The sequence below is a fragment of the Cordyceps fumosorosea genome (genome assembly GCF_001636725.1).
Source record: "Cordyceps fumosorosea ARSEF 2679 chromosome Unknown scaffold_2, whole genome shotgun sequence".
Taxonomy (NCBI): domain Eukaryota; kingdom Fungi; phylum Ascomycota; class Sordariomycetes; order Hypocreales; family Cordycipitaceae; genus Cordyceps; species Cordyceps fumosorosea.
In genome coordinates, this window is record NW_017387302.1 from 517,779 (window position 1) to 533,316 (window position 15,538).

The 15,538-nt window shown below is 54.8% G+C and overlaps 3 protein-coding genes across 3 annotated transcripts; all 3 read left to right on the top strand.

Annotated features, from left to right (window-relative positions):
* Positions 1-934: 934 nt before the first annotated feature.
* On the top strand, positions 935-2,533 carry ISF_01309 (benzoate 4-monooxygenase cytochrome P450; the record flags this gene model as incomplete). Its single annotated transcript, XM_018844916.1, has 2 exons — positions 935-2,128; positions 2,189-2,533. 2 exons carry the CDS (start codon positions 935-937, stop codon positions 2,531-2,533), a joined length of 1,539 nt encoding a protein of 512 aa, XP_018707682.1.
* A 2,070-nt stretch (positions 2,534-4,603) lies between these two features.
* On the top strand, positions 4,604-9,594 carry ISF_01310 (ABC transporter, transmembrane region, type 1; the record flags this gene model as incomplete). Its single annotated transcript, XM_018844917.1, has 12 exons — positions 4,604-4,772; positions 4,807-4,889; positions 4,948-5,476; positions 5,530-5,756; positions 5,808-6,087; positions 6,142-6,375; positions 6,425-7,215; positions 7,267-7,429; positions 7,477-7,809; positions 7,871-8,882; positions 8,945-9,319; positions 9,375-9,594. The coding sequence occupies 12 exons, from the start codon at positions 4,604-4,606 to the stop codon at positions 9,592-9,594; spliced, it is 4,416 nt and encodes a 1,471-aa protein (XP_018707683.1).
* Positions 9,595-12,794: 3,200 nt separating this feature from the next.
* Positions 12,795-14,847, top strand: ISF_01311 (Actin cortical patch SUR7/pH-response regulator PalI; the record flags this gene model as incomplete). Its single annotated transcript, XM_018844918.1, has 2 exons — positions 12,795-12,978; positions 13,037-14,847. 2 exons carry the CDS (start codon positions 12,795-12,797, stop codon positions 14,845-14,847), a joined length of 1,995 nt encoding a protein of 664 aa, XP_018707684.1.
* Between the last annotated feature and the right edge of the window lie 691 nt (positions 14,848-15,538).

Here is a 15,538-nt window from a genome sequence, read left to right on the forward strand (position 1 = left end):
ACCGGATGTACTCATGTACGTTCTCTAGCCACCACCTCCCGCCCATCCTTATGCAAGGTGCAATTTTTTAGGTGCATTTTTAAAGAGACCCGAGAAATGTCGTGATTCGCATGACTACTTCACGGTGGGGCCCGCGTCTATTCTATTCCCATTCATTCCTGCGAGTTCCAACATCAAGGTGGCCGAAATCCGTCGTCAAATCCCGCCATCGAGTGCTTTGGGAAGTCGCCGAAGGATACAGTCAGGAAGGAAGGAAGCAGGGAGAAGAATCAAACATGCCGGTGGACATGTTGTTCCACCTTCACCGGAGATGCGCTTATGTTACCGAGCAGTTCGTTCAACCTCTCACCAACAAGGCATCCACGACTGGTGATCAGTTCGTGCTTATGTTCTGGATCCGCCTCTGCCACCTGGACCGGCAGTATGTGATGTAAAAGTGCTTTTATACATCTGGCAAATCGTATACAGCATGTTGATCTGTAGAATGATGAAAACATGTAGCATCTGCTCGATACAGAATCTGCGGCCGGCAATCCTGCAGGCAAACATGCCATGTCTCGCGGCCCAGCTCGACGTCCATGGCCACGGCGGGGCCAACTTTGCTTCTGATGGTCCTATATGTGGTTCAGAAAGCAAAGAGACTTACTTGGGCTCTTACCTAGTAAAACTGCTCGATCGGGAAGCAAGTTGGTGCTTGCGCAGGGGGGGTCATCATCCGTAGCTCGCCCAGTTTCAACCAAGAGGACCTGGCCGGGCCTGTTTATTACTTACTAGTATAGAATCCAACGCACCAATATAGCATAGTCATAGTCCTACATATATATCGTTCACTTCTTATCATATCAGCTACCTGTCTGTGTACTTGCCCCTGCTGCGTGTGGCTTCTACATCCATCTCCTACCTATCAATCATTGACACCAGTCATCTATCAGCCATGGAAACCAGCTATCGGTACAACTACCTCTCTCTGAGCATTGCCATTGTCTTTGCCGCATCTCTCCTGCTCGCCCGGGTCGTGTACGCCCTGTTCCTCTCGCCCTACAGCCATGTCCCCGGCCCTCGCATCTGCAAGGTCACCCGTCTCTGGGTCGACCTCCACGACATCTTCCTCCACCGCAACCAGCAAATCTACAAATGGCACCAAATCTACGGCCCCGTCGTGCTCGTCGCCCCCAGCGAGGTCTCCGTGTCCAGCTCCGCCTCCACAAAGCTCATCTACCGCGCCGGCACGCGCCACCCCAAGAGCGGCTTCTTCAACAACTTCACCATGTACGGCGAGCGCACCATCTTCACCGCCCTCGGCTGCATGGAGCACCGCGCCATGCGCAAGTCCACGTTCGCCTTTTACCAGCCCTCCACCGTCTACGGCGAGCCCGTCATGAGCCCGCTGCGGAGGCGGGTGCGGCTCTTCGTGGACGAGCTGAGCGGCAGCGCGCACGCCGAGTCCACCGTCGGCGCGGACATCTTCAAGCTGACCAACTCGTACGCGTTTGACAACATCACCGCGCTGGTGTACGGGCCGGGCCATGCCTCGCAGTCTCTCGCGTCGGTCCGCGAGGAGCAGACCATCCTGGAGGACTGGGCCGAGTGCGAGGTCTGGAACAACCTGCTGTACACGTTCCCGCTCGCCCACCGGCTCGTCAAGTGTGCCGTGACGCGGCTGGCGAACCCGCGCTTCCTGCACGCCGAGGAGCGCCTGTTCGAGTGGAACCTGGAGCGCCTGGACGCGGCCGTCAAGGGCGTCCACGCCGACGACGCTGCCACGGGTCACTCGCTGGTCGGCCGGCTGCTCCGGGACAAGACGGGCGCCGGGGTGCCCCGGAGGAGCTTTTTGGCCGCCGAGTGCCTCGACAACATCCACGCGGCGCAGACGACCGTCTCCCTGGCGCTCACATACGCCGTCTGGCTGCTGGCCGTGCACCGCAGCTGGCAGCGCGAGGTCCGCGCCGAGTTGCAGGCCCTGGCGCTCGAGGACGACGGCCTGCCCTCCTTTGACGCCATCAAGAACGCGCCCGTGCTCGAGGCCTGCCTCCGCGAGTCGCTCCGCACCAAGCCCCTCTCCAGCGGCCGCGCCGAGAGGATCGTCCCAGAAACCCACCTCTACGATGATGTTATGATTCCTGCAGGAGTGAGTTCTCGATCCCCCCCCCCTTCCTTCTTCCTTTTTGATTGGCTAACACACTCTCAGACCATCATCTCAACATCGACAATAGCCATCCAGCACAACCCCGCCGTCTTCCAGAACCCGCACATTTACGACCCGGGTCGCTGGCTGCGCGCGGACGAGGAGGAGCTGCGCGCGATGGAGGGCTGCTACATCCCGTTTGGCTACGGGGCGCGCGTGTGCCTGGGCAAGGCGTTCGCGATAGCGGAGATTAAGCTGCTGTTGGTGAGCCTGCTGCTCAACTTTGACATTCACGAGAATGAGCAGTCGGGCACCAACGCTGCGACGATGAGCCAGCTGGGGACGGAGAATGCGCTGCCGCGGGGACTTCGATGTGATGTTCTCTTCCGGAGATTACAAAAAGCATGATTATGGGAATAGTACGCTACGGTGAACAAGGAAAAGAAAAAAAAACAATTGCAGGGTCATGTTGGATGGATACTAGAGCATAGATTGTTTCACTTTCTTGCCGTTTACTTTGCTTCTAGAAAACGCTGCAGTATTCGCAGAAAAAGTTCGTAATGAGATTATCTTGTGAAAATAAAAACAAGAGAAATTATTGAAAATAGTATAGTATCAGCAACAACAAGAATATCTGACACCTGATTGATTATTTCTATAAATCTGTAAGGATTACTTTCTACAAGGCTAGGCGACGTTGATAGTGCGACCTGCCCACTGCATGTCTCGGAAGGGCAACCAAACAGGTTCTCTTCCAAGCCCCATGCAAATGGAGTGCGTGATGACACCTGGGCATCAATTGGTTTGTTTACGAGTCACAACTGTAGGTCAGTTGATGTGTACGTGAGCTTTTAGGAGAGTTCGTTCATCCCGGGTCGACTCCGCGGAGAACTGGAGCCATCTCGGTAGTTGACGGGCCCCCAAAAGTCTTCTTTTTTTCGTCATGACGATACCATCATCACGCCACAGTTGAGAAAGGATTACATCTTAATAAGCGAACGCGCGTAAGTTTCGATGGGGGAGGGGGGGTTTCTCGCGGAATGAGGCTAGAATCGGTGATGGCCCGGCATTGAGCGGCCGTGGGGAACGATCCAGACGAATGGGATAGGGTGACGGGATTGAGATTCTCGGACGTAGTGGATGTCGTATCCCCGAGCGTATTTCTTTTTTTTGTTTCACGACCGTTATGTGAGACATTTCCACCGCGTGCTCGCTGTAGCGCATCCGTGTCGAGGATTTGTCGTGACAGATGCCAGGGTGGCAGGCCCTGCGGCTCTTACAGGAAAAACCATCCAGACCCCATCAGCATGCAGTAGCTGGTCGAGGAAAGAAACAGAGGAGATGGAACTACGAAATGCGAGTTTGCTTGGTCGTGGACGAACGGCAGTCGAGACAGAGCCGGGGTGGGGGCGGCGGATAGCACGGCCAAGCCGGGACAAATTAGGATAGATCCGAAAAAGGCTTCAAAAAGTCTTGGCTTTGGTTTTGACAACGTACTGGTGGTAACAACTTGGGCTGTTGGGGGCGTAACCTAGTTTAGTTGCTTGATGGCTTAGAAGTTAGCAGCAGCGACGTCCGGTCCCCTAGTTATTTCTTCGGCCCCTCCCACTTCCAGACGGAATAAGATGACGGCCTGCATCAGACGACGGGCAAAGAAAAAAAAATAAAGCCTCCGGTCTATCCACAGGACCACGTTAAGAAGTCGCCGGAGTTATGGGTAATAGTGGGCAAGGGTGGGCTGCATCGACGGGGTACATGGGGATGGGGAAGCAAGGCGGAGAGAGCCTCAGAGAGCAAACTTGTGTCATCTGTACTTGAATCATTTTCGAAGGATTTTGTCATTTTTTAGCTAAACCAGCCAAGGTAGGTAGGTATTTAACTTGTTTCTTGATGCTCTCGTTGTCCTCGATCAGCCCTAACAGTTGAGTGGCGTTTTCCTGCTACGCGTTTCCAGCGGTGGCGTTGAAGCGTAGGCCTATGTATGTATGTATTTATGTAGATCTGCGGGGACGCATCTCTACCAGTCAGTATTCGCAAATAAGCAGGAGAATACATGTTATAGAGTAAGAAATATGGATATGGATATAGATCAAGATTTTTATTTTTTATTTTTAAACGAATATCAGGGTGTCGGGGTGTGTCCCTACATATGTACATAGATACTAATCCATCCAGGCTTGCCCACTGTAAGCCCGCTGTCAATCGCCTTGCCCTATTCCAGCATAGGCCGTGATGAGGCGGTGCGCGCCGCCACATCCAACCTATCCCATCTCATCCGTCCCCCTTCGTTGGGTCAGCCTGCCTACACCGTCAAGCAAACAAACACACATGTCTTTTTTTGCATGTCGGATGCCTATTTCGTCCATCCTTTCTTTGATCTGTTTCCCTTGATCAAAGACTGGTCGGCATTCGACACCAGGAGAGGTTCCAATATCCTCAGTTTTGCACTGACATCGCCACCTTGCAAACGTAGCCGCGATGCAGTCAAACAACAGCTGCACAATCGACGTCGAGAGGGCCTTTGGCCCGTCCGTCTCCTCGGCCTGTCTCGGCGGCTTCGATTTCACCTTGCTCTTTGAGGAGACCATCCTCACCATCCTGCCGCTCAGCCTGACCTGCAAGTTCCCGACCGCAACTCCCCGGCCGTGTGTGTACGATCGCTCACTAACCCTCGTTTGCAGTCCTTCTCTCTGTGGGACGCGCTCTGCAGCTGCGCGATGCGCTCGCCAAGGTCGACAAGTCATGGCTTCTGCCTGTGAAGATGGTACCGTTGCGCTCTGCTGAAGACACGCTGAACGGCGCCGAGCTAACCAGGATCCCAGCTCTCGTACGGCGCGTACGTCATTCTCCAGATTGTCCTCCTCGCGCTCTGGGCGCAACCGAACGCGCCCAAGACCACGTCCACCCTCGCCGCGCTCTCCGTCACGCTGGTCACCTCGCTCTTCTTCCTGTACCTCTCCTACCTGGAGCACACGCGGTCGGTGCGGCCGTCGACCCTGCTCACCCTCTACCTCGGCCTGTCCACCCTCTTCGACCTCGCGCGCGTCCGTACCCTGCTCTACCTGCAGTCCGCCGACCACCTGGCCGCCGTCTTCCTCGCCGGGTTCTGCGTAAAGGTCGTCATCTTCCTGCTGGAGCTCTACGAGAAGCGGCGCCTGCTCCGCCCCAAGTGGCGGGACTCGGCGCCCGAGGCCACCAGCAGCACGTACAGCAGGGCGCTCTTCATCTGGTTGAATGAATTGATGCTCAAGGGCTTCCGCTCATCCCTGACTGTCGACACGCTGACGCCCATAGATGCCGACCTCCTCCAGGCCTCGGAACCGTCGTCGCTTCTGGCTCGCTGGAACAAATGTAGGTCGCTCTGCGTCTGTCCAAGTTCTCCGGGGTGCTAACAGCTTGCGAAGCTGATCAAACCAAGAAGCACGCCTTGCTACGGACCTTCATCAAGCACTACAAATGGCATATCCTGGCTGCCATGCCAGCGCGACTTGCCTACTTAGCATTCACCCTTGCCCAGCCCTTCCTCGTCCAGAGAGTCCTCGACTACGTCGCCGCTCCCCCAACCGAGTCCGACAAAAACACAGGCTATGGGTTGATCGCTGCCTACGCTCTCGTCTATATCGGCATCGCTGTATGTACTGTGGCATCCACTCGCGCAATCGTAACTAAAAATCCCCTGCAGATATCCTATGCAGTGTATGAGCTCAAGGTGTATCGTGCCATCACCCTCTTCCGTGGAAGCCTCATCTCGGCCATTTTTGACAAGACACTCCGAGTCAGCTCCCACGCTGCTTCCGACGCCGAAGCCATGACCCTGATGAGCGCCGACATTGACCGCATCGGAGAGAGCATGGAGGACGTGCACGAGCTGTATGCCGGTCCGTTGGAGCTTGGCCTTACTCTGTGGCTTCTGTACAGATTTCTTGGTGTGGCAATGTCCGCCTCCACCGCTTTCGTCATCGGTATGATACTCTCTCACCCACGATACCAATCAGTACGGCACTGACCCCAAATAGTGTGCCTCGTCGGAAGCTTGCGAGTTGCGACCATTGCCGGTGACGCCCAAGTTCCATGGCTCGAGGCTATCGAAACTCGGCTTGAAGCAACATCTGGAGCTCTAGGTGCCTTGAAAGGTATCAGAATGACCGGAGTTAATGGCGCTATTTCGGCCATGATTACTCGCCTTCGTCAGGATGAGATTCGCTCTTCTCTCCGCTACCGTCTTTGGAACATTTTCCTGAATGCTGGATGTGAGTATTCGAAGGAAGCAGCCTGTAGACTCCAGTCTAACAATTCTAGTCTACGTGTCATCCACTTTTGCTCCTGTTTGGGGTTTTGGTGTTTTTATTCTGCTTGCCAGATCAAGACATACGCAAACACTTACGGAGCAAATTATCTTCCCAGCCCTGACGTTGTACGAGCTGTCAGATCAGCCCACTGTCAACATCCCCGATGCTCTTGAACATGCGCAGACCATCTTGAACTGTTTTGAGCGTATCCAGGAGTACCTTGTTGCAGATGAGCAAGGCGACTCTGGCAATGATTCGGAAGAAGACGGCAGGGTCTCGAGCAGCCATGAACAGGACGGTTCGAGCACTGCTTCTTCTCAAGAGAAGCATGCAAGTGTCAAGGAAAAGGTGCAGCCTGCCGCTTCGCTAAAGGCAGACCTAGCCAACGCGGACGCCATGTTCACTGCACGCAACGCCACTGCCGCGTACTCCTCCGAAAAGGGACCCATCCTGAAGGCCCTCAACTTTGATCTGGCCAAGTCCAAGACGACTATGATTATTGGACCTGTCGGTTGCGGCAAGTCTACGCTTCTCAGACTTCTGCTAGGCGAAGTACCCGAAGTTGGAGGCTCCCTGGACAGAAACTTTCTCAGTTCCGCATACTGCCCCCAGTCCTCCTGGATTTTCCGAGGCACGATTCGTGATAACATTGTCGGCTTGTCAACGTGGGATGAACCTCGATACAAGAGCGTTGTGCAAGCGTGCTGTCTCTCGGCCGATTTTGACATTCTGCCAAATGGTGACCGCACTGAAGTTGGTACCCGTGGCTCTCACATCAGCGGTGGCCAGCAAATGCGCGTGGTAAGTACAAGAACTTGGCATGCTGGCGAGTGGCATAACTAACTATACAAGTCCCTTGCGCGTGCCCTCTTCTCAGGAGAGGATGTCATCATCCTGGATGACGTATTGGCAGGAGTCGACCGCATTACCGAGTCAAACATCCTTGAATCCGTCTTTGGCCGTGAAGGACTGCTCCGACAGTGGAACTCTACGACCATCCTGGCCACAAGCTCTGGTAAGCGCTGCGACCACACCATGACTATACCCTGCTAATGAACGTAGTTCGCCACCTTCGCTACTCGGACTCGGTCATTGTTCTCGATAGACAAGGCAACATTACTCAGCAATGCACCCCGGAAGAGTTGTCGGACGTCAAACTTGACCTGGAGCGCTCGGAAGATGATGAATCGGGTGACGGCGAACCGGAACTCGATCTCGAGCTTCCGGATGAAATTCTGGAGCACCTGGCCGCCGCTGAGGTAGAGGATGTCGACGGTGCTCGCCGTGTTGGTGACATCAAGATCTATGCCTATTTCATCAGCGTTGCCGGTTGGTGGTACATGGTTCTCTATGTCGTTCTCTATTCTGCCTTTGTCTTTGGCCTCAGATTTCCAGGTGAGTCGCCCACGCTACCCGCAACTTATCCTTCGCCCGCCCGAGACTAACAATCGTGCAGCTATCTGGCTACAATGGTGGGCAAACGCCAACGAGAAGCATCCCAATGAAAACATTGGATACTGGCTCGGTGTATATGCTGCCATTGCAGCTACGGCCTTTTTGGGGAGTGTTGCGTCCGACTCGGTCTTCCAACTGAGGATTGTGCCGAAGATGATGGTGGAATTCCACAACCGTCTGCTGTCCACGACCATGCACGCCACGACGAGGTTCATCACTTCAAAGGACACGGGAACGATTCTCAACCGGTTCAGCCAGGATCTTAATCTGATTGACAGCGAGCTGCCGAGTGCGCTGGATAAGACCATCATTGCCGTCCTGTCAGCCCTCTTCTCTGCTGTCCTGGTCTTTATTGGTTCCAGCTACGTAGGTGCGGCCATCCCGCTCTGCATCGGCGCTCTGTACATCATTCAGCTCTACTACCTCCGCACGTCGCGTCAGCTTCGACTACTGGACATTGAATCCAAGGCACCGCTGTTCTCACTGTTTGTGGAGAGCATCGAGGGTCTTGCGAGTATTCGTGCCTACAGCTGGTCCCGCCACTACATGCAGCGCAGCATCGACATCCTCAACGCCTCGCAAAAGCCGTACTACCTCATGTGGTGCATCCAGCGGTGGCTGACGCTGGTCTTGAACCTGGTCGTCGCCGCGGTCGCCATCCTACTAGTTGGTCTCGCAACCAACATCCGCAGTGGCTCCACCGGCTTCCTGGGCGTCGCGTTGTTCAACATTGTCTCGTTCAGCCAGACCCTCCAGCTGGTCGTCACGGAGTGGACACATTTGGAGACGGCCATTGGAGCTGTCAGCCGTGTTCGCTCGTTTGTGCTCGGCACCGAGCGGGAAGATGCAGTCGGCGAGTCGGAGGACCTGCCCAGCGAGTGGCCCAAGACCGGATCAATCACGTTCACAAACGTTTCTGCTTCATACGAGGCCAGCTTGGGACCTGTTCTTCAAGATATTAACCTCGAAATCAAGAGCGGCGAGAGAGTCGCCATCTGCGGGCGCACTGGCAGGTAAGCTTCACCCAACTTCGGTTTATTAGCATGCATGGTTCCTCTTCTAACGCTCGCCACAGTGGCAAATCTTCTTGCGTCTCTTCCCTGTTCCGCATGCTCGATCTCGACACCGGATCGATCGTCATCGACGGGGTCAACATTGCCAAGGCACCCAGGGAGGAGCTGCGCAGGCGACTCAACACGGTCCCGCAGCAGCCCTTCTTCCTCTACGGCAGCGTCCGCGAGAACATCGACCCGCTCGGCGCCGCGACCGACGAGCGCCTCGTTGAGGTGCTGACGGCCGTGCAGCTGTGGGACGTCTTCGAGGAGCACGGCGGCCTCGACGAGGACATGGACGCAGACCTGCTCTCCCACGGCCAGCGGCAGCTGTTCTGCCTCGGCCGCGCCATGGTCCGCAGCGGCCGCATCCTCGTCCTGGACGAGTTTTCAAGCAGGTATGTCACCCTCCCCCCCCCCCCCCCGGGCTTTGCGCTGACTTTGCGGTTCTAGCGTCGACGCGGACACGGACGACATGATGCACCGCATCATCCACGACGAGTTCCAGGGGCGGACCGTGATTGCGATCGCGCACAAGCTCGACGCCATCCTCGACTTTGACCGGGTCGTGTTCCTGGACAAGGGCCGCATCGCCGAGATTGGCGCGCCGCGGGAACTCCTCGCGAGGGAGGGCTCGCTCTTCCGGGCTCAGTATGAAAGTTCGGGCAACTAGGCTCGCGTTTAATAGAGGGTGGAAAAGTTGCACAAGTGTGAAGGAATCATTGTGGCGTTTTTTTTTTTATTCTTGGCGGGATATACTCGGTTTAAAAAAGTTGACTTAGATAAGTAGACTTCAACCCGTCATATATATAGAATGGAAGAACGGTGTTGTGTTCTTTATTGACATGTGTTGTACATCTGGCGATTGCTGATGTTGTAGCATCGTACCAACCTTACTTAGTTCGTATTTAGCCATAAGTTGTAACTAGTCAATGACGGTTTCATGAAGGCCTTGCGCTACGCGAGGCGATCGTGGGTAGCAACGAGTAATTAGCTACCTCATAGAGTAGTTGGCTACTATGCTGGGCGGCTTATGTGCTGTTTTGTTCCACAACACTGGCAGGCGAGACCGATTCATTTATAGAGCCTGCAGATTTGTGGCATGTCATCAATACTGAAAAACGCATAATAGACAGACCTTCATGGGCTTTCGAAGGGCGACATTGACCCGAACGTAATTGGCAACGCAGGTATAGGGTTGCATAGAGAATGACGGCGTTGCCCCTAAAATAGAGCCAGCGCATGTCGCGGCGACACAGCCCGGCTTGCGTGGCCAACATGAGACACGAAGCAAGTGGCTGACATTGTGTTGCGTGCTCTCGTCAGCAAAAGCCTGCCCTTGTTTTTATCCCCCTCTTCTTTTTCTTTCACGCTGCTCCATCCAATCTCGAATCCGGCGATGGGACAATTTGCGCATCCATTTCCGGCTGTGCTATGGGTGACCGGCGAGAATTTCAACGCAAGTTGTTTCAGAGGGGGGCGATGAACGCCACCTACAGCAGATCGACCAGATATTGGCCAGTCTTCCCAGTCTATTGGATACGTAAGAGCCCTCGCATTGCTGCCAAACAAGCGCATAACCGTCGGGTTCATCATGCCAAAGGGTGAGTGATTACAAGAGTCGAGCGCTTCGCATTGATGCTTAGAGCGAGATCCGCATATGCATGCGGGCTTCCGCTTCGTGGCGGTGGATGCGATGACAAGGGAAATCGCAATCTCTTTGGGGGTTTCTTCATCTTTTTTCTTTAAAATTGAAGGCGCAGCGTGTATCGTGTGCCGTGCCAAGGTGGGCAAAACGTGGACTGTAACATTGGTATTGGTTATATAAGCAGGGGTTGGGGAAGATCAACATGAATGATGGGATTGGGATAGCCCGCGCTTGAAAGACTTTCGTGGACCATCTGCTCCGCTGAAGAATTGTTATGCACGTTATTTTTGCCTTTTTTTTTTGTTTCGACCTGCGAGTTTGCATTGGGGGGTTGACTCTCGCGGGATCGACCGAGGAAGAACTTTGAGTTTCTCTTGTGCTTCATGCGACTAGTCGATGAATCAGTGATATGCACTAGGAGACCTACAAGAAGGGTATGACAGGAGCTACCAATAGGTTCTTTTCTTGCCCGCCTGCTGGTGGCGTCTTCGGCGGTCGCCCAAAGAGAAGTGGTGGATTTTAGGGACGAGTAGCAGCAAAGCTTGGGCGCCACACAGCCTGTTGCATTGTTAACCTTCCTCATTCAGATGGGCTCTGCAAGCGGAACTACTGTATGTAGGTGAGAGAAATAAATGCAATAGGAGGCGGGCGCCAGCGGCGGCGTCAAGCCGTCTTCTGTCTCTGCCAGTAGCTATCAGTAGCGGTCCCGCCCGAATGAAGCCCAGCGCCGTGGCCAGCGAGCGAGCTGAGCGAAGAGGAGGCTCGAGGACAATAAGAAAATGCTGAGAATGATCAGATTGAGCAAACAGAACCCGAGTAACTCGGAGCAGACTGCGTCGTATTCCCACAGTTGGACCAACCGTATGGAGGAGCGGCTAGGGCTAGTCTGGGCTGAGAATGGGGAAGGACAACGGCGTGGAGTCGACGAAATCGCTGATGCAGTGAAGCTAGCGACGAGGAGCCTGATGATGGCGACATGGAGATATTTAAGTACATAGCTAGAGATGTATGGCGAGGAGGCCTAGACTGATGGCGAGGACATGTAGAATCATCATCAAGAGGAAGGTAAGGAAGGAAGGTACTACGTAAATATCCAAGATTAGTATGAGGTACCTTGGCAAACGCAACATGCAATGTAGCCTGGCTGCCGCCTGTGAGGCTCGGCGGACAGCTAGAATAGAGAGTTAAGACCTCTAGTTCTCCCCAATCGAAGGATTCGGTCTAATGTAAATCTTGGTTTGTGTACATTGATTTTTATTAATGAACCTGTTTTCTCACTCTGTCATACAGGCAGCCGAGCTGCGCGTTGAAATCATCCCATTCCCATGTACTCGACAAGTACCATGACGACAGCCTGTTGCATTCCGTCCATGGACCCCCCTTGCCGCTGGGCATGCGCGACAGCCCCCCCTCTGCAGCCCTCTGAACCCTCTGAAAAGCGAGTAATCTTTGCTGCAAATGTGCTGGGTATCCTAGCACATTTAGAACAATCCCAGCCTTTTCTACCCACATTCTCCGCTGTGTGCCTGAATTGATTGATTGCGCCGCCGCTCTCCACCACTGCACGGAATGGTCCACCAGCCTCCGCCTCCCATGCAAGAATCCACCAAAATCACTAAAAACAGCGCTGAGTCCACTCTGCTGGCACACCTTTTTGGGTGCAGGAACCACTCAAGAGCCATCTCCAAGCACTGACTTCCCTTGTCCAAACGGTACCTCATGGGTACCTTTGCCTTTACTCGTACGTACCTCCATTTGGCCCATCCCTCCTCTAAGTTACATGCAGAAGCGCGGATAGGCAAAGCGCCCTTTACTTCTCGAGAGCTGTCGTCGCCCTCTCTTGCATCCTTCATCATTCGCACCGCCAGCGAGTGTTGGATCTACGCTGCGATCGAGGTCATTTTTTGGGGACTTGCTCTTAAATTTCTCGCCGTCGCTTTCCTTTCTCCCGATCCACGCCGTTTTCGATTTGCTGGGCCGTTAGACCACCAACGTTGTCTACTGCGACAATACGGCAGCCAGGTTTATTCAATTTGGCAAGCAAACGCTCTCTTCGCTTGGCGTCGCCAACAACGATTTCTACCTCCCTCCGAGCCCCTTCTTTTGCCGTTCGCGACTACGACTTGCTTCAACCGATGCGCCGATAACAGCATTGTCCGACCTTCCCTCCTCCTCCTCGCTAGCTGCTTCTAATTTCTCGGCCCACTCAGCCAACGGTCGGTATCATGCTGAGACCCGCGACGCCGTTGACGATACTCTTGACGGCGGCCCTGGCCCTGCTCATTATATCTGTCATATCGGCGCCTGTCTCAAAATCTATCTATCTTGGAAAGAATGGCGACACCATATTCGGCGTTCTTGGCAGATGCACCGGTGACAAGTGCAGCAGCGCTGGCATTGGCTACGATGGTGAGCCGCTTTGCGCAACAAGCTTCGTTGCCATTTCCCTACTGACAAGCATCTGCAGTCACGGCCGATGGCCCAGGTAAATTTACCATGCCAGACTCTGTTCGCCAGACGCTCTCGAAAACTCTCATTCTGCACCCAATCGCCGCCGCCCTCACACTCGTCATGTTGGTCATGGCCGGAGTTTCTCACATACACTCCGCCGCCCACTCCGCCCGGTACCTTCTCGCCCTCTTTATCTTTACGCTTCTCGCCTTTCTCGTTGCCCTTGCCGCCACCATCATCGACTTCATCCTCTTTGTCCCGCACACGGCCTTTGGTACCTACCTCGTCCTCGCTGCCGCCGTCATTCTCCTCATCAGCACGATTGTGACATTTTCTATGCGCCGAGCTATGGTTGGTAGAAAGGCCCGCAGGAGAAAGATTGCTGAGAATGCCGAGATGAGTGGCGAGAATTACTACAACCGCGAGGATCCTTTGAAGCCCATGGCTACCACCATGTCTGGCGCAGCTGCGGGCGCGGATGGCCTACCCGTGTTTGCCTCGTACGAGAGAACTCAGCAAAAGGATGACCAAGTTAGTGACGAGCGCATCCCACTAACACAGGTTCGCACTGCGGACCGCTCGCCCGGAACAAACGCCACCGACCTCGCAAACGCTGGTTCCTCAAACCCCACCTCGCGTGACAGATATGGAGGCCAGCTTGGCCAGGGTGATCCCTATGGCCCTCAGACTCAGGGATATGGCCCAAATAGCCGTCCTAGTAGAGGAAACATGCCTGGCTATCGTGGAGGCGGCGCGCCGCGCGGTGGTCGCGGGGGCTACAATGGTTATGGCTCTCAAGCTCGCAGAAGAGATAGTTACGGCCGCGGCGGCATGGGGCCTCGCGGTAGAGGCGGCCCGTATGGCCAACCTCGGGATGGATATGGTGGACCAGCTATGACTGGTGCTGCCGCTGCAGGAGGTGTCATGGCAGGAGCCGCAATGGCCCGTGGTGGCCGCCAGGGTTATGATCAACGATCAGCGCCTGGAACTTACGATAGCTACGGCAACCAGCCAGCCAACGGCCAAGGAGACTACACCAACTGGGGGTCACAAAGCACCCCAAGCCACGCAAACACCGAAGCAGACCTACCACGCGCCGAATCGCCACCACCTCTACCCGCTGAGACCCCAGCATCCGCCGGTTTTGGCCAGCCTCCCGAGATGGCTTCTGGCGCGTCGGGGCATCACGGATACGGCGCAGCAGCCGCCACCACGACCTCGGAGCATGACGCCGGTGCCACTGGCATGGTTCACATGCAGCAGGGTCATCCAGTTGGGCAGCCTCGCCCTGGCTACGTGAGCGACGGAAGCAAGTACAGCACCGATGAGTACGTCCCACCACGCGCCGCATGGAACCAAGCCTCCGGCAGACGATCCCCTGGAGGCCAGTCTCCTGTCTATGGCGTCGACCGTCGCCCCTCAGTGCCCGAATACCGCGGGCCAACCAGTCCTCTAGCTGCTGGCCCCAGCGCCTATTACGAGGACGTAGAGCCGCGCTACGAATCGCCGGCCCCCCACGCCGGTCTTGTAACTGCGTCTCCAGGACCCATATACGAGGATGCGCACGCCATGGATGGATCACGCAGCCCGGCAGGTTCGGTGCGATCCAACTTTACGTCCGTCTCACAGCGAGGCATCAACCCACGCTGGAACCCGCACCATCATCCCATGCCAGGCAACGGCGCGCGGCGGGCCGTGCAGCAACGTCAAGATATGCTCCTGGACAACCCCGACTTTCAGCTCGCAGGGGGCCGCTCCGGCAAGCCCAAGCATGGCAACCCGTCCGGCCTAGTCCCTGGCAGCGCATATCCGAACGCGCCAATGTAATGGCGTCCGACTGATCTCCCACTTTCGACTTGTACCTCTTTTGTTCAGGGCTTCTGGTTCGAACATACTCTTTTGTGACCATGGAATTGCTTGTGCTTCTTGTCAAGTGGCACTCGAAGAATGAGCACTCTTTATATATAGGTTTTTCTTTTCTTTACAAGCTCATTTCAGGTGTATTATTGTTTCTTTGTTATACTACTTTCTTAGGGCTCTTTCAGCTGCGCCCTTTTGGCTGCTATTTGGTTAAGGTTCAACCATTCGAGCTAAGGTTGTTTTGATTACGGAATTTTCTAGGAGAGGAGAAGGATTGTTGACGAGCAGGAAGAAATAAACAAAGCCGCCAAGAGCGTGCAGCGAGGAAAAGGCATGGATTATGGCAAAAGCGTCGGGGGTGAAAATTGGGGGAAGCGTTGTTGTCAAGATGGGATATCATGTGGTGTTATATATACCAACGTATATATATAATTCAACACAAATCGCATCTTTGAAGTACTGGGCTGTCTTGATCAAGTCTGTTTGAACGCCCGTTTGCACTAATGACGGTGGAAGGAAGCTTGACGCACGCTGATGTTCGCAGCTGGCGGCGCTCGTTTGCAAGTCATGGCATAGACTTGGATAGTCCGGCGGCATGAAGAGTTTTCCTTGTCTAGCTCTTTTTTTGTCACAGCAAGAAACATACTCGACGAGACTC